At 40.7% G+C, this 19,204-nt stretch overlaps 1 protein-coding gene across 5 annotated transcripts in view; it reads right to left on the bottom strand.

Moving 5' to 3' along the window:
- RELCH (RAB11 binding and LisH domain, coiled-coil and HEAT repeat containing) overlaps positions 1 to 19,204 on the bottom strand; it is a 63,132-nt gene that overhangs the window by 28,836 nt on the left and 15,092 nt on the right. For 3 of the 5 annotated variants that reach the window (XR_014550581.1, XM_083623711.1, XM_083623712.1), the window contains exons 3-11: positions 16,840 to 16,911; positions 16,670 to 16,725; positions 16,169 to 16,282; positions 14,763 to 14,963; positions 14,568 to 14,659; positions 13,251 to 13,526; positions 11,277 to 11,352; positions 10,720 to 10,815; positions 834 to 946 (exon numbers count right to left, since the gene is read on the bottom strand). Coding sequence is in view for 3 of the 5 variants with exons in the window: in XM_083623711.1 (XP_083479837.1) it covers positions 834 to 946; positions 10,720 to 10,815; positions 11,277 to 11,352; positions 13,251 to 13,526; positions 14,568 to 14,659; positions 14,763 to 14,963; positions 16,169 to 16,282; positions 16,670 to 16,725; positions 16,840 to 16,911 (1,096 nt within the window). In the remaining 2 variants the exon portion in view is untranslated. Of the gene's footprint in view, positions 1 to 833; positions 947 to 5,101; positions 5,233 to 10,719; positions 10,816 to 11,276; positions 11,353 to 13,250; positions 13,527 to 14,567; positions 14,660 to 14,762; positions 14,964 to 16,168; positions 16,283 to 16,669; positions 16,726 to 16,839; positions 16,912 to 19,204 lie in introns of those variants that run through there. The other 2 variants (XM_083623713.1, XM_083623714.1) reach the window with 2 other exon arrangements.

The following is a 19,204-nucleotide window of genomic DNA, read 5'->3' as shown; positions in this document are numbered from 1 at the left end:
CAAGTGCCTGGCTAGAATGTGTACTTCGATGCTTCGCTGCACGTCAAGAGGTGTGTTCAGAAACCTGACTTTTGAAGGCTAGAAGGTAGCCTACCATACATCCATTGCTCCTCTAGTTTAAAAAGGCTCCCCACCTCTGTTGTAAGAGAACAGGCAATGTATAAGTGAACGACTGCTGACTGCTAATAATAATAATACAGTGGTACCTCGGGTTTCATACGCTTCAGGTTACAGACGCTTCAGGTGACAGACTCCGCTAACCCAGAAATAGTACCTCAGGTTAAGAACTTTGCTTCAGGATGAGAACAGAAATCGCGTGGCAGCGGGAGGCCCCATTAGCTAAAGTGGTGCTTCAGGTTAAGAACAGTTTCAGGTTAAGAACGGACCTCCAGAATGAATTAAGTTCTTAATCTGAGGTACCACTGTAATAAATAATAATAATAATAATAATAATAATAATAATAATAATAATAATAATAATGGCAATCTTCACAGAACTTTAGCCTAATGGTTGCCATCAATTTGAGTTGAATTAATTTTAATGAAATGATTTTAGAATGTTGTATTATTTTATTGTTGTTAGCCGCCCTGAGCCCGGCTTCGGCTGGGGAGGGCGGGATATAAATAAAATTTAATAATAATAATAATAATAATAATAATAATAATAATAATTTATTTATACCCCGCCCATCTGGCTGGGTTTCCCCAACCATTCTGGGCGGCTGCCCAGAGATACTATGTTCCTATTTTACTAAAAGCCTGCAACAAGAAAAGTAGTTAATAGCCTTCAAATTTCAAAAAAGAAAAGTGTTTCCCACACATCAAAGACACACCTTTGCTCATCATCTGGCCTTTTGATCAAGTTGAACAATATGTGTAGGAGCTGATCTCTCTCTTTGGGTTCAGGATGGAGGCAAGCTGTACACAGTATGAGGGGTATCAGTTCCTAAAGGTGCGAGTGGGAGGGAAAGGTGAAAAGCTATCAAACAACGGTCTTTAAAAAAAGCCTAGAAAACATTTTAAACCATAAAGTAAAATAAGATCTAGTTAATCTACGACCAGCATGAGCACAATTAGCTTGCATATTATTTCTCATAGAATCACAAGTTGTAAAATAACACATGTTCTGTTTATAGGTTCTAATAGCACCAATAAGACTGTGCTACAATGGTTATGTTTATTATCTATATGTTTCCTTACTGAAGTTGAAGAAAAGAAATTGGTTTAGTTTTTTGTTTTGTTTTTTAAAAAAACACAAACAAAGATGAGGCTAAGCAAACACAGAAAATAATATTTGGTGTTATGCATTGACTGCCAGAAAGTAACTTCAATCCAGTTATTCCAGAGCTGTCATGGAATACCGTGTGAACCTAGGCTGCTCCATGAATTAAGTAGATGTCCCCAGAGCAAATAGGATAGCCCCTACTATAGGAGCAAATAGGATAGTCCCAGAGCAAATAGGATAGTCCCATAGAGAGTGAATGTACACACACACACACACACACACACACACACACACTTTCTATTTATCTATCCCTATAAACACCAACACACACGTTTTACATATTATACACACATACACACACTATTTAAAGAAAGTTAGTGAGATGACATGACTCAAATGTTTTGAACTATCGACTGATAGCTGCCACACATTTTCCCTAAAACAATTATGCCAGTTTAACAGGTTTAGTCTGCTCTACAACCTACTAAGACCAGGGACGTGGGTGGTGCTGTGGTGTAAACTACAGAGCCTTGGGCTTGCCAATCAGAAGGCTGGCGGTTCGAATCCCCGCAACGGGGTGAGCTCCCATTGTTCGGTCCCAGCTCCTGCCAACCTTGCAGTTTGAAAGCACATTGAAGTGCAAGTAGATAAATAGGTACCACTCTGGCGGGAAGATAAACGGCGTTTCCGTGTGCTGTTCTGGTTTCGCCAGAAGCGGCTTAGTCATGCTGGCCACATGACCCGGAAAAACTCTGCGGATGAACGTCGGCTCCCTCGGCCAGTAAAGCGAGATGAGCGCCCCAACCCCAGAGCCGTTTGCGACTGGACTTAGCAGTCAGGGGTCCTTTACCTTTACTTTTTTACAACCTACTAAAACCAGAATTCTGATGTTCCGGGCAATTCATATCTGTGCACATTCTGTCCACAAAAGCAACAAAGTAAGTGCAAAGATTACGCAGATTTTCCTAGTTCCTGATCGTTTTTCCTGCAATGTATCTAAACATTCGGCATCTGCAGCTGGAGGACTACAGTAGCTTTGCACTAGCTTTTACACTTAATTGAAACTGAACTGTGGCCTGGTCTTGAAATAAAATGTAAGCAGCTGTAACTTTTCTTTCCAGGCACACGTCCCAAATCTTTACAATGGAAGATATTGTGAACCAATTTTAATTTCATGTCTTATTGGTAAAATGAAAAGAGAAAGAACCACCAACAATACTTCAGAAATACAAAAAGGTGACTCACACTAAACTTGGAAAATGTACAACAATTTATTATAATGTTTTATTTTCCTCGTCAGCAATTCTGGGTTGACACTCATCTATGGTTGTTGCTGTTTTTATGCCATGGCACCATTCATCCCAAACCAACTAATTACTTTTTTTTACTCTTTTTGATAGTTACCGCTATGCTAGGTATGACATACAAAGGCTAATCTTATCAGTAGGTTACCTTTTGCTTCAGTATTCTGACTGTTCCAAACTATGTTATAAGTGGGATTTTCACTAACAAAATGGGGAGTCACTGGGGTCTTAAGGAAAGCCCAATTATTGAGCGGGGAGGAAGGGAGAGAAAGAGAGAATCTGTCCTGTCTCAACAGTTGTAACACAAATAATGTATACATTGAGTAAAGCCTAAAGAACCGGGTAATTTTTATAGAATTTTTCAAGAAAATCTGAGCCTTGATACAAAATGCTTGCCCGTGTTATTGCATTCTTCCTAAGATATCTGGGCTCTGAAAGACAAACCAAAAATGGAGCAAGCAGCTGCAAACAAGTGAAGTGAAGACAATCGAAGAAGAAGAAGAAGAAGAAGAAGAAGAAGAAGAAGAAGAAGAAGAAGAAGAAGAGTTTGGATTTGATATCCCGGCTTTATCACTACCGGAAGGAGTCTCAAAGCGGCTAACATTCTCCTTTCCCTTCCTTCCCCACAACACACACTCTGTGAGGTAAGTGGGGCTGAGAGACTTCCGAGAAGTGTGACTAGCCCAAGGTAGATTCGGAGAGCCAGGAAGAAGCTATGATGGATAATATAAGTATATAAGTATAAGAACAGAGAATTGTGATGATGACTTTTGTACTAAAAAAAACCAGCAAGTAATGAAGGCTTCATTAAGGGACGCGGGTGGCGCTGTGGATTAAACCACAGAGCCTAGAATTTGCCAATCAGAAGGTCGGCGGTTCGAATCCCCGCGACGGGGTGAGCTTCCGTTGCTCGGTCCCTGATCCTGCCAACCTAGCAGTTCGAAAGCACGTCTGGCGGGAAGGTAAATGGCGTTTCCGTGCACTGCTCTGGTTCGCCAGAAGCGGCTTAGTCATGCTGGCCACATGAACCGGAAGCTGTACACCGGATCCCTCGGCCAATAAAGCGAGATGAGCGCCGCAACCCCAGAGTTGGCCACAACTGGACCTAAAGGTCAGGGGTCCCTTTACCTACCTTATGAAGGCTTCACTGCACAAAAGAACATAAAATATGGATATTTTGGAACACATTTCAATATGAATGAGTGTCGTCAGGAAAGGCCTGCTATGCAAAGCGAGTTCTATCTAGATGTGAGAAAGGTGACAGGATGTACACTATATCAGTATTAGAGACAAGGTTGATGAGTTTTGTACGTATGCTCAAGTTCTGACTGACATTCAAATTTAATTGATCCATATGGTTCTTTAAATTGAAATTTTGAATGCCTGCTGATGTTGATAAAGGGAACATAGCAATACTTAAGTCACTGGCTTTAATGTATTTTAGCTTTGCCTGTTATTATCATTTTACATTTAACTTCCTGTACAAGGGGTAGGGTAATGGGTGGCAAGGAGGGCACCAAGGAGAAGTAGCAAATTTCAAAATATAAATAAAAAGTTGATCAAGTGGGAAAATATTGATCAACCATGTATTCCTGATAAAAGATGAAAAAGACGAACATTGAAACTAAATTAATTGTAAAAACAAAGCAACTACATTATTTATTATTATTTGCCTCACATTATTGATTTTCTAAGTGACACGCACACGAACATGCAGGAAAAAACACTGCATGGGAGAAAACTTATATACCAATCTTCTACTTAAGAACGCAAAAGCAACTGGTGATGCATCATGTATGAAGATGCCTGTTAAAAAAACTATTAAATCCAATTGTGGCATCAGACGCCCTTATCCAAGGCAGCTTTTGGATAGCCTGCATCATGCCAGGGCTTATTATAAACCAGCATTCAGTTTCTGGTAAGTCATTTGTAATTTATGTGTCAGCCAAGAGCTTCCTACAAGGATATTTAATGTTACTGTCCAATCATTTTGAATGGGCATTGAAAAGTGTGGGGGTTTTTTAAGCATGCTGAGTAAAAAACAAACGCTAAACAGTTCTACTGATGAATCCAACAAAAGAGTCTATTTTGATGGTTAATCACTGGCACATTGTTAAAATATTCAGCACAACAGAAGTTGCAAATGCTTGCTCAAGTTTCACTACAAGATCTAAAGAGCTATTTTAGGCACATCCATTTTGAATTTTTTTCTTCGTGACCAGCAAATCTCCTTTCCACAAACTTCTTCTGAAAGTTTTCATTGCTTTCAAAAACTATTCATGTGACATGGGAACTGCTGTTCAGTATACAAAATCAAATCCAATTTGAGTGTGTGGAACTATGTATACGCATGTATATGCTGTAAAGTATTTTTTTTTAAATCAACAGTTTAAAAAATTTAAAATCGGAAGCTTTTGAAAATGAGTTTGAGTCCCTCCTCACTCAAAACTTTAAAGAGGATGACTAGATGAGACCGGTCAATCTATACCTAGGTATCAGCTTACTATTCTTTGCAAGGTTGTTTCATTTAATCCAAATGGATATGGAGCGGATACAAGGCTATTGCTTTTACCTTGCAGAAAGCTGGAAATTGTATCAGATGGAATTAGCTGTGTGTCCACGTCCGTGGGTCATATTCTTTCATGTATACTATGGGATTGGAGCGTTCTCTGCATCGCTGCATCTGTGCTTCTAAACTTCCTTCTATCAATGGGAGCGGAGAGACAATGAGAAATCTTCTTGAGCAGATATGTCCTACTGCATGTTCCATGTATTGTTAATGAAAGGGAGAGAAGAGGGAGGACAGTTGGAGCCCCGGGGACAAGGGTATTTCTCGAGCGCAGAAGGTATGGAGCAAGAGCGTAATACAGACTACCTACACTACATGAGGCGGGAGGCGGGTGGCATTGTGGGTTAAACCACAGAGCCTAGGACTTGCCGATCAGAAGGTTGGCGGTTTGAATCCCTGTGATGGGATGAGCTCCCGTTGCTCGGTCCCTGCTCCTGCCAACCTAGCAGTTTAAAAGCACGTCAAAAGTGCAAGTAGCTAAATAGGTACCGCTCCAGCGGGAAGGTAAACAGCGTTTCCGTGCGCTGCTCTGGTTCGCCAGAAACAGCTTAGTCATGCTGGCCACATGACCTGGAAGCTGTATGCCGGCTCCCTTGGCCAATAAAGCGAGATGAGCGCTGCAACCCCAGAGTCGGTCACGACTGGACCTAATGGTCAGGGGTCCCTTTACCTTTACACTACATGTAGACTGAACAAAAGGCTTTAAGTAAATAATAATCCTTCCAAGAAAGAGATAGCATATAGCTGAACTAAGTGTGTTGCACTCCTAGGCAGCCTTACCTGGAAGCAGTTCTCAGTGGCTTGCTTAGGCTGGAAAATGCAAGACTGTCAATCTGCTAAGAAGGATACGGATTGAGTCCTTTGGGATTTTAGGTCTAAAGATCTGGCTGGCGGTTTATTCATGAAGCTGGAATGTCTGAAGTGCATGCGCATAATAAGTACTTTAACAGAATTTCTATTTAAAATATGTATGAAACTCCGATAGTAACGGGCGCATTCTGCGATAGGGAGTTTTACTATTGCAAGCATTTTCTGAGCTCTTGTCGCAGTACACTGCGCCTAAGATTTCGATTCAAATTGCCACTGCTGGAGCTGAGGGTGGCAGTGGCGGAACTGCTCCCTGCCAGCCCCACGTTAAAGAGATCGCTGAAGCTGAACTTCAAAGAGAGCCGCGTCTCAGCTGGCTTCCTGCCTGCCTGGTCTGTAAGGGGAGGGTGGGTGAGGGCGAAGGGCGGCGAGGCTGCAGAAATCCCCCTGCCAGACCCTGCGCCACTGTGGATGCTGCCGAGGCACCGCTTGGGGCTGTTGCCCGTAGCCCCATCGGTGCAGCAAATGCGGAGCTGCTTGTAGCTCCAAACAACCCTGCAGACCCAAACAACCCTGTCACTCCACAGGGCAGCAGCAGGAGCGATCCTGATGCCACCGCCTTCTCTTCCTCCTATCCTCCCTCCCTCTGTTAGGCGAAGCTTCCCCTCTCCCCATCCCTCTACATGGCTGGGTGGGGAAGCGAAACCTCACCTCTCACTCATCAGCAAAACTTCCCCCTTAGGGAAGGGGAAGAAAGGGAGGCTTTGCCCGACAGAGGGAGGGAGAATAGGAGGAGAAGGTGGGGGCAGCAGGATCACTCCTGCCGCTGCCTCGGGAAGCGAGAGGGTCGCGGGTGGTTCTGTAGCCACACTGCCGCCGAAGTGGCAAAGCTGTTTAAGAAGTTGGAGCAGCACAATGAACAGCTCTGCATTTGTGGCCCCAAGCCTCCCGCTGTCCCCTGCCACTGCCAGGAGCAGCCCTAGACGCGCCTGCTTTGGTGCCGCACGAGCCAGGAGATCTGTCGGGCACCGCGGCACAAATGCGACGAGGAATTGTGTTTCAGCGCCCCACAACCCAGGTTTCAGGCACTATGTAGTACTTCGCTTTTCTTTCCCAGTTTCTTGGAAAAAAAGAATGAAATAAATAACTCTGATAACATGAAAACTATAGGTTTCAAACGGTCAAGAAAAGAGGCTTTAATTTAAGTGGTGAACTATGAAGGCTTCATTAAGGGACGCGGGTGGCGCTGTGGATTAAACCACAGAGCCTAGGACTTGCCGATCAGAAGGTTGGCGGTTCGAATCCCTGCAATGGGGTGAGCTCCTGTTGCTTGGTCCCTGCTTCTGCCAACCTAGCAGTTCGAAAGCATGTTAAAGTGCAAGTAGATAAATAGGTACTGCTCCGGCAGGAAGGTAAATGGCGTTTCCATGCGCTGCTCTGGTTCGCCAGAAGTGGCTTAGTCATGCTGGCCACATGACCCAGAAGCTGTACGCCGGCTCCCTTGGCCAATAAAGCAAGATGAGCGCCGCAACCCCAGAGTGGGCCACGACTTGTCCTAATGGTCAGGGGTCCCTTTACCTTTACTTGACTTTACTGGGAAAGAATACAATGTTTCCCAAAGGAATGAAGTGTTTTTCTTCTGTAAGCTTTACCTCAAGTACATTGTCTATTATGTGATGAAGACTTCCTCGGCCATACCTACAATCTTCTCATTTGCCTCTGTCTCCTCAGGTTCTCTAACTACAACACACTGCAAAATTCCTCGCCAGAAGAACTAATAATTCCACAATCCACTTTGCTCTAAAGGCAAAACATGAATAATCTAGGGGTGTTTTCTTTTCTTCCACAATGCTGCTCACGTGCCAGAAGATAATGGCCCAAACCACCAAAACAGGTTTTCTGATACAGTATCGACAAATCCAAGATTGCACCTAGATGGACCATTCAATTTAGTAAAGCACCCGTCTGAACAACTTCTTAAATAACTATTTACACAAAGCTGTAACGCTTTAACTATTCTTTGGTCTGAGTCACACGTCATGAACCATGGCTTAGTGTGAATGTGAGGTTTCTTTCTGGGAAAGGAGATCACAGCCGCTTTGCTCCTTTCTGATTGTTTTGCTGCTGTGCTGAGCTAAGTCACACTTCAGCTTAGTATGTCATCTGAGCCTGGGCTCACAGTTTAGCTGTCCTGGAAAACCATAACCATACAGTATTGGACAAATCTTGGTTGCAGCTCATGGTTCGTCTGGAGAGAGCTAAACCCAGGTTCAGACAACATGGGAGTCCATGTCTTTGCCTTAAGCCATTGCCTTAAAGTCCTATGGAATTCACAGAACTAGTTCCATGCTACTTTTGCTCCCTGTGACCAGATCCCTGTAAATATATTGATCTATACAATTAATAATATAAAAAATACCATTCTGCTTCTCATGAAATCAGAAACAACCTAACATATATTGTCATATTATTCATATTCTGTTGAACTTTGAAGCAGTATACCCATGTGGTATGTTTTGAAATGGGTACTATATTGCAATAAACTCAACATTGCTCTGACTTTCTCAGGCATGTAACTAATCCAGGAAAAGTAAACATTAAGAACCTAGTTATTCAATCGTTCACTCACATAATGTACGCATGTTTATATACACAACAATTAGTATTGGAGTGTAATATAAAAACAGAAGGTGTATTATTTGTTGAAATTATGCCAAATGAGGGAAACTGAAATAAAAATATGGGCCTCATGTTTGTGCACAAGTAGGCTCCAACACAAAACATTAGTATTTCTTTTCTTCTAAATTCAGCATTTTGCCAAATATATTTTACTTTTTTTAAAAAAAAGTTTACATGCAAGCACAAGGTTCTAATGTAAGACATTTCATATCTAAAACACAGATAGTAACTTGAATGTTTATGTAGTTATTATTATTTCCACAAATTTTGCAAGGGAAAAGTAAGCAGGAGGTAGGCTGCAGAAATCTTACACTAACTCCAAGTGTAACTAGGAGCTGCAAAGAGAAGCTCAAGTAGCACCCCGCCAAGCCAAACGGCAAGAGTCAGAAATTAGTAACTGATCCTGGAACACATCTTACACAGTTGTTTTTCTATCACAACTTAAACAGAATCATTAGTTTAGTCCATAAGGTATACAGTTTATAGACTTAAATGCTGCATGCAATTGTAGAATTTCAATGTATCTAATGAAAAGTTTATAGACACATGGAGGTTGCTAAGTCATTGTAACAGAGGGATCAGTACACATTTCTTGACTTGGTTGCCTTTTCATACAGCCCCCAAGGGCTAAAATGCCAATCGCATGACTATTTCTCTAGATTAATAGGTAAAGCCAAGCTGGCTGGAAAAGCAGTTCCTAACCAAAAACAAAACACACACAACTGCCTCGTCTTCAGCTCACGTCATTCTTTATAATATGCATTAGAAAGTTCTGTCAATAAGGGCCAAATCCCAGACCACTAAAAGGACCTACAAGAAGAATCATCCTGTTAGTATGATGTGACTCACATCACGGCAGGTACGGTGAACCTGCTCCCCACCAGGTGTTGGACTCTAACTTCCATCATCCCTGATCATAGGCCATGCTGGCTGGGGATGATGGGAACTGGAGTCCCACAACATCTGGAAGGCACCAGGTTTCCTATCCCTGCATTATAATCTACATTGTAAAAGTGACAGCATATCAACCCTTGAATCCCAAACACTGGAAGTGCCTTGCCCAATGGAGGAAAGGCACAATGCCTAGCTTTCCAGAAGTGGCGTTGCTGCTGCTTACCAGGAGGGAAAAGGGTGAGGCAGCCTGCTTGTTGACAGTACACCAGACTGGCTCTGTTGGTGCGCTCAGATTGTACCAGCTTCTCTGATTCCTACCACCCAGTAAGCAGCAGTGTCTCCACGGCCGGGAAGTTTATGTTGCAGCTCTGTCCTGCTGGGTGAGCTGCTTCTGCCAAATGCTATTCAATTCTAAGGACATTCTTCTTGTAAAAGTTGTATAGGCACAACAATATTTGTAGCTCTATTTGCTTTTTACCAGCATATATTCTGCTTTACAAGAAATAAAGCTATATAACTTACTTCCCTTACAAGGGACTCCTAATGTTTGGCTCTTTTCGCAATGAATTCTAGTGCAGAAGTATTCCCCCTTCCCCTTGAAATCTGCTGTGGTCCAGATGTTCAGTGCCAGATGAATCAAGCGACTGGGGAGCATCTTTTAATCTTTGCCTTCTTTCCACCCCCTGGACCTCTTATGCCTGTCGCTGGGAGCCAACAGTTGCAAGCCATGTCAATGGTAACTTGGATAAAGAATTCCTATCTAGTTAGGTTCTAACGTCCTGATTGTTTCACCATATTTTAAACATATTGTAAGCTGCCTTGAGAACCTCTGTTAATTATATATGTATTGTTTTAAATGATACATATATAATTCTCATCGATGTTAAGAGGCTAATTCACCCCAATTCAATATTATAACTCTGCTTTGACACACAGAAGCACTAGAAGTGGGTTTAGCTAACACAAGTAAGCAAACTGAAGGGCAAAACAGATGGACTCACAATAACAGCCCTGCAGAGTGCCATCAAGGATCTTAAGCAAAAGGACAAAGAGTAGGATATCATGCTGTTTTGCTAAACTCACCTGGCAGAGGTGCACAACCATTCTCTAGGAGCAGAGATGCATGCACAAAAGTAATAAGATGATTGCAAGTAATCGACTTCAACATAATAAACACTACTAACTTCTCAATAAACAGAAATGTTGCATAAAATTGAAATAAAAATGTCTGGACTTCTCACCTCTCTCTTTGCAAGCAGGACATTAGGAACGATATGCGGCAAGCAACGCCCAAGCATCAGCATGACGCTTTTTTCACTATCAGCAATTCGGGACACCTGGAAGTGCAATTTTGATTTAAAAAAAGAAAGAAAAAGAAATAATATTCTGCAATGGCATTTGTGCAATTCTTAAGGTAAATTAAGAAATCAGTCACGTCTTGGTTTCCGTCCCAGAAATCAGCACACAACAGGATACTGGATTGACATGCTCATTTTAAACGTCTTGAAACCAAAAGACACAAAGGTTATCTGTGTAGGCTAACACATGAGGAGCAGTATAACTCCATCTGAGTAATACAACTGGAGCCACCCCCATTTCAACAATGGCACTTGTTGAGGCTACTTGGTGTGGCTGCCAAAGGTAATAACCAGTCCAAAGGTTCTAAAATCTCCTCTACGGAGCTACATAAGCAACGGGCCAGAAGTCTGCTGGAGTATTAAAAATTCAGCAAGATGGTCTCCTCAGCCTGGATGTTACGACTCATCAAGATTTAACATTTTCCAAAAAGGACATATACCTCTGATCCCAAACGGCTCTCTGCTGACATTTGACAGAAAGACAGCAATGCTTGATGGAACGCATGTGACAGCTTCCTGCAGTAGTTGGGGTGTGGGGAGAAATAGAAGACAGTTGGATAACTGATATTAGTAGCATGCCTCTTTGACTCACAAGTGACAGCTACAGAACACAGTGTGTGTGTGTGTGTGTGTGTGTGTGTGTGTGTGTACATGCTGCTAGAATTCTAAACTGCTTTACAGATTAGCCAAAAACTTCTCAAATGTTACTCCTACACTATCATACAGATTATATTACTCGACTGAGAAAACTAGTTTCCACGAGAAACCAAAAGCTTGCCCACTGATGTAAACAGATTTTTAAAATAAAAAACAGCAACAACATTTCAGTTTTATCTATTTCTTGATTATTTCATTTACATCCCAACAAAGAGAAGTACACTGAGCTTGGACAAGTTACCAAGAAGGAAAGTGTAATTAACAACTGCTATCTTTTGAATTACCTGTCTTGTTTATAAATTTCATATTGCGCTTTTCTTCTTACAGTGCAACCCAACCCAACTTACAAAGGCATTTTACTAGGGGAAGGGGGTGTTACATATGTCTGTTGAAAAGATGAAAGTTATGTTTCTCAATGCAACAGAACGTTCCAAAATGGAAACAAGAACCATTCGTAATTCATGTAAACTAGGATTAAGATTCAAATGGATTTTACTAAAATGCCACCCTAATTATGCTTGCATGTAATGTACTAGGGAGGGGGGAAGAATCAAAATCCTCAGATCCTACAATGTTGGATAGAAATGGTTATCTGCCTACTACAAACCAAATGGGGAAACTGACTTTGTTAATATTCTGAGCCAATTATATTTCAGTCTTTTGATACAAATGTAGCAATTTTCAAATATGGGTTTTTACAAAGAGCGTTCAGGAAGCAGTCCTGATTTCAAGAAGGTATCTCAAATTGCTTATGAGTAAATTATTCATTTCAAAAAGAAAGCTCATTATCAAGTCCCACTTAAAGCATATTCAAAACTATTATTTTGAGGCTCAGGGTGAGAAACACATATAATAAAGTCTTTTAAAAATGCTATACATGAACATTACTAGTAAGGCATGAAAACCTATAGTGTGACTGCACATTTTCTTGAGGTAAAAGATGAGCATCAGTATCTATAAGCTCATGATGTTATATGGACTAGATCACTGGTCTAACTGGTGGGTCACGACCCACTAGCGGGTCATCGCCTGATCCCAAGGGGGTCACAACAGGAGCACCATCACCATGCAAATATATGGTAAAAGACTTAAGAACTGGATCCCCAAATGCATGTTTGGGTTAAACGTGGAACCTGGGTCTGAAAAGGTCTGAAGGTACCTGGACAAGATGGAAGAACAAAAGGAACACGAGACAGCCTCATTGGGGCTGCATCCAAATGTCAAACAAACCACCTTTCATCTCAAAGCTAGGGCCTCAACATACTTGCAGCAGGCATAACCATCTGTTTTAATAGGGGTGGTGGCGGTGGCTGGGGTTCAAATCTCTGACCTGTGATCAAAGAAGCAATATGTACATGCAGGAATGAAGTGTTTATGCAACTAGAGCCCCATCTTTTAATCCTGCAGCAGCAGTTTCCATGGCTGGAGAAGTGAACCATGAGCCTTTTTATTTTATTTTAATGACCACCACGGTCAAACAGTGCTTAAATGGTACGAATGCAAGCAAGTTGGACACACAATGCAGGAGCATGAGTGCTCAGGTCAGCACTTGGAAGGTAGGCAGGAGAAATACTGTTAGCTTCACGCATGGCAGTTTCCCATGTCAGAAGGGGGGAAACCCAAATGCTTAGGGGGTGTGCACTAAAAATTCAGATCCCTCACAAACTTGTTAAATCTGCCCCTGTGCAGCAAGTGAAACATTAAAAGAATCTTACAATATTGGTATTCTTTTTCTTGGAAAAGAATAAGCCACTAACCTATTGGGTTTATCGAAGTGTATGGCAGCTTTATTTGATGGAGGACAAGATGGAAGCTTTTCTCTCTCCTTCAAAGGAAAAGAAATTCTCATATCTTCTTTAGGAGGCCTTTTCTCTTCAGTGTCACCATGTTGACCGTCATTAAGCGAACTCTGGATATCTAAATATCTCCCGTTATCGTCTGGGACTGTGAGAGGCACTTGAGCTAAAGATGACTGGATTGAATCGAATATCACTGGAACAGGAGTTTTTTCATTTCTTAAGTACTCTATCTCACTGAAAAGAGGGAGGCAGGACATAAAGGATTGGAATTAAGAAACAAGTTAGTAAGTAAACCACTTCCAGTAACCTAAAATATATATTAACAGGTTTTCCAAATCTGTTCCAGGTCATATACAAAGCCTATTTCAGAAACTTAGGAACTGAAACTGGAAGGTTTTCTAAAATTATTTATTAAACCTAGGAATAGGGAACTCCTCCAAATGTTGTGTTATAATTCCCAATCTGGGAATTGGAATCTAACCTTCGGAGGACCACAGACTCCGCAACCCTTCTGTAGCCATTAAAACCCCATTTTTCCATGATAAAAATCATACTGAAGGGAGCATGTAGCACCCTTGTTCATATGTAATGCTAAGCCAAGTCATGGCTTAACCCAAATGAGCAAATGCAAGGACTCCTAAATACAAGACCATGGTCACTTTCCTCCTCCCTGGTTATTTATCTGTACTGCTGAGCTAAGCCATGGTCTGAAACCAGGCTCATGGTTTAACTCTCCCAGATAAACCACAAGCTACAAGGCATAGAACAAACCTTAGTTACACTTCATAGGAATAAAACTTAGCAGTTTTCTACTGGAATAAATTTGCCATAAGAGCTTATAAGTAAGGAACAGTAATCATTCCTCCTTCTGACCAGCTGCTGTGGGAAGGCTCCCTGGGGCTTTGTGTTCTAGGATACAATGGTTGATGGTATTGAAAGCTGTTAGCTTGAAAATAGCAACTAAACCACATTGGTAAGCAAAGTGGTTTCTTAAGCAGCATAATTCAATGTCTGGCCTATTCAATGCAATTTAGGGCACAAATGAAACAAAGTTGGGCACGCTTAACTGTGCCATTAAGATCAACAAGACACAAGAAGTTACAAAGTCAAGTAAATATTGAATTGTTTACCATTTATGTTGTAACTGAGGTGACTACTGAGCATTTAAGTGATTCATTTATTTATCTGTGCCATCCGTCTTTTCTGAGACTATAAAATGCCAAGTAACTTCCCATTTTCTAAAAAGCACATAGTCTACAATGCTGGAGGATATACCTTTCAAGCCTTCGTATTTGTTCCAGCAGAGACCACTTCTCGGTGCTTAACACATTAATTTGATCTTCCAATTTCTGCACCATTACACATTGCTAAAGCGGGGAAAAACATAAAGGGGTGGGGAAGGAAATAATTTATCAAACTGCATTTTGGTAGCAGGCTTTAAACTGACAAAAGTGAATGATATTTGCCTACCTCTATAGATTCTGGTGTTCCAAATATAGGAATGTTCTCTAGGATAGGAGTGGTTGCGTCAAATTCATCCTCTTCCGGGCCAACTGCTACATCTACAACATCTTTTGCAGTTACTTGGTGGTTCCCAAAGTCACGGTAGAGTTGTAGCAAGTCTGGAGGCTTTGGAATGTTCAGTCCTACGTCATCCCATAATTCAAAATCCTTTAGAAGTGTAAAAGCAGAAGATTAATTGTTAACTTCCCTTCTCATCCCGTCAAGTATTGTTATGAGTTGACCTTGGTTAGACATAAGCATGCGCATGCCTGTGTGTGTATGCGCAAGCTTGGTGTTCCTTTCAGAAGGCTGAAGACAGGAGCTATATGACTTCTGAGATGCAACAGACTGGAAAAATAAGACAGATGGGGGAGGGTTGAAGGAAACAGATGTCCAACATGGACCAGACAGCCAGACTCTTAAACTGAACCCCAAAATAAGCCATGCTGTGGAAATCCCCTTTCTAAGCAAAAATCAGCATGGCAGACAGGATCCTGGCACCTTAGGGGGAAATCTCCAGTAAGAAGCAAGAGACCATGTCAACATTTGCCAAAAAAGGAGGGGGGAAATTGCTGAGTGGAAGACAGAGGGCGAGCTGAAAAACTTGACCAGATATGGCTCCAGAATTAGAGGGAGCAGTGGCCATCAGGCCCCATAAAAGGTCACCAGACAGTAAAGTTGGAGATTGACAGAGAAGCCCAAAGAAGTGTTATAATACCTGAACTCTGGCCTTGTACCAGCTAGCTGGGTATGGCTGCCCCAAGTCTATAGGGAGGTTTCAGGAATGAGAAAAGAAAAAAAAGGACGATTTCACCTGCAAATCTCCCCCACCCCCTGGGTTCTAAGGTTACAGAGATGGGTGCCACCAAGTTAAAAAACCACAAAAATGTCTTCTTCCCAGGCTAATCAGGGAAGGTGGCCTTTCTCATCTTTCTTCTCCTTCTCTAGAAACCTCTCTCTGTGCTCTAAAGAAGTCCCAGGCTGGCAGCCAGATCCACACCTGAACCTTTCAGCACTTAACAGCATAGCAATGGAATATTTTAGGAGTGAGGGGGTGAACACCTGCTCCTCCTGAAGACTTATCTCCCTCTATGAGTTCTGAACAGCACTACAAAGTTCATGTTCCAAGTTGGCTGCAGCCCTGAAGGGGGAGCACCACTGTCAGGAGCTGGTGATAGACGTATTTTGTTGTGGGCCTCCATTTGTGGTTTACTATTTCCTGCTATGACCAAAACAATAACCCTGCACCAGTCTCTCCTACATATGAGTCACTACACAAATATTGTTTGGAAACTAGGCTCAAGAATTATCAAGTGCTTGGAAAGGTAAGTGGGGAAAAGACAAGCTGTAACGGAATTATTATTCAAACTTACCTGATCATCACTTTCATCTGAAAAAGTTATTGAAGTAAGCTTGTAGCTGTTCTTTAATAAAAATTCATTGACTAAGAAGTTTAGAGCTCTTTTTTCAAGAGGTTTAATTGGTTCCTAGGAAAAAGAAGGAAGTTATGTAAGAGATGTAAATACTCTCATTAGAATATTTATTCTATCATTATCTTATGTATTAAGATAGCAGCTCAGTCATGTCTAGATATCACAGAGTAGTTTACACGGTGTACTCAACAAGCTAATTGTGTAGTGTGTCTGTCTGTCTATGTATGTATGTATGTATGTATGTATGTATGTATGTATCTATTTATCTATCTATATCTATCTACAGGCAAACAGCCCCCACACCACCTACAAGTTTTACTGCAATCAAGGAGTATATAAATATTGCTTTTTTATTATAAAAAAGGCTATTGGCTAACTGCTGGTAGACGATAACAGCAAATAATAGGGTGTCTTCCCCCCCCCCCCGTCCAAACTACCCACCTGAATTTCAGGACTTGATTTGTAATTTCTCCGTTCCTGCAAAGGAACTTCATTTTCTGCAAACAGCAATATATAAAAAATTATTATTCTCCATTTTGTGAGGCATCACCTACTGCTATTTTGTCAAAATGAAAAAAAAAAAAACTAAGGAAAAGGTTTATGTACACCACCTGCAGCCTGAGTCAGGTTGGCTCGGAGGGCCTGAATGGTCTCCTTTGCTTTCCGTAGTTCAAACTCCAGGACTGGACAAGGATTTGGATTAAACATACACAGGCATCCAACCAAGAATAGGGAAACAAAAATGAAATATAAAAAAGCAAGGATGGGTGTGAAAATAAAATACAATTTGTATTAAAGACAAAGCATGCAATCTTTATGGAACTCATGAACGCATGCAGCAGAGTTAGACTGAAGCAAACTGGTGAACATTTTCCATAATTAAAGTCTAACCTTAATGAATAACTTAAGCTGTCTGACAAGGAATGCTATAGGCTTTAAGCAGAATATTGTACCACTTTGGAAAGCTTGAAAGATTTTCCTTACAAGGCATTAATGACGACTAATACTTTAAAGTTGAAAAAGAGAAGTGTGAAGATGAGCGTGACTTGCTTTGAGGGACTGGGATGAATTTGAAATACAACTTTCATCAACAAAATGGAATTATCAGCAACTACACAGGTTATAATCTACATTTTTACAGCTACTGGAGGCAGCTCTATGTTTTTCTATGTGGCATGATGTTTTTTGGAGCAGCTTATCAGTGGGCTGGTTCTACTCCTTACACCACTTTAAATTTTGCTAGAGACACATTTAATAATTTTCCAAACAAAACATTTGTTCCATCATTTAGACAAGATGAGATAATTTAACATTTATGAATTGCTTTCTGCCACAGCACTTTGAACAATATGTAAGTAGATCCAATTTATCAAATATCTCAGAACTGGAACTTACATTGATTGAGTTAAGGGGTTAGAATTCACTTTGGACATTTGTAATTAACATTTAACGCTATCAACATATAATAATCTGGGGGAAATTATAGGTGGTATTCAACTAATTTGTAGCCACTGAAATTAATGAACATATTTAAGTTAGTTCCATTAACTTCAATGGGCCTACTCTGGGTAAAACCTAGTTGACTACAGTCCTGTATTTTTTAGGTAATTACTTAAAAATCTTTATATTGGAATAACCTAGGTTGTACCAAAAAAGCAGGTGCTGTTTTCTTGGAGCCTTTCACCCCTGGATAACGTATGGCGATAACTGTATTTTATGGATGAATTTGTGTAATATGTTGGTAGTAAGTGTGTATGGGAAAAAGATTCACTCAGTTTGCATTTTTCTTCTTTAAAAACAGAATGGGTAGTTAGAGTACATCACATCTACTACATGGAAAGAACTTGTTTGATGCACAGAACTTTACTGCAGAACTACGAAAGCACAACTGAGGATCTGATGAGAAAGTGAAAAAAATCTGTAGGAATCAGCAATGCTGATCTGCAAATATTTCTGTGCAACAAAGTCTGAAAACAATGTTGAGACTTTCTACTGATTAATAAATTAATTCTGTAGAAGCAGCCAGCATTAGCACAATTTGGTTATAACCTTGGCTTTTTGAAAAGTTACTCAACTTGTAGATGAATTGAGTTTAAATTAAAAGGTTCTTCCTTTAAAAGATATAAAAATAGTTTGTTACAGAACAATTGCAGATCAGAAATGCCCTGCAACATGATGATAAAAATGTTCAAAAAAAGATAGCAAGAACACAAATTGTAGAGAAGCTCAGGAATTCCAGTAAGGAAACTAATGTTCAACAGCAAGACATATCACCAAGGGCACAGAAAGCCAGAAAAACCATATCACATAAACCCATGTCAGACGGCAAAGTCTTTCTATTATCTAATTAACAGCTCTGAAATACACTAAACAACCAGTGTAACTTAACATTGTGTACTTAATTTTACCATTAAAACAGTTTACTCTGCTGCATGGTTTCTCTTCAGACATTTAACATTTTAATCCAGCTAGCATATATATGTATTATAGATATTCAACAATATATCAAGCATGACTGGCTGAAATAAAAACAGGTGGTTGGCTCCAGACTAACAGGACAATCCTATACATGTCTACTCAGAATCAAGCACTGAGTTCAATGAGACTTACTCCCAGGAAGGTGTTATAGGATTGCACCCTAAAGTTAGATTCCGATGGGGCAAGCTAAAGCACAACTAACTTTGTCTGGTTCCAACCCACATATTCTATTAAAAAACAAGTCATTGTTTTTATTACAATTTAAAGAGCTATTTTCATTCTTTTCAGATAAAAATATGACAGTGACTAGACTCCCCCCATTGATAATAATGACTTCATAACTGCAGCCCTGACTTTAGCAGAATCAAAAACAATAGAGTTTTGTTCCAGCTTTGACTAATATGTTTATTTCTCCATTAGCTTCTGAAAATTCAACTGATCAAGTTGGATGTAACCCAAAAACACTCTTGCTGCAATAAATATGTTAGGCTGGGATCC

Source organism: Podarcis filfolensis (genome assembly GCF_964270895.1).
Source record: "Podarcis filfolensis genome assembly, chromosome: 7".
Lineage (NCBI taxonomy): Eukaryota > Metazoa > Chordata > Lepidosauria > Squamata > Lacertidae > Podarcis > Podarcis filfolensis.
This window is presented reverse-complemented; position numbering and strand designations above follow the sequence as displayed.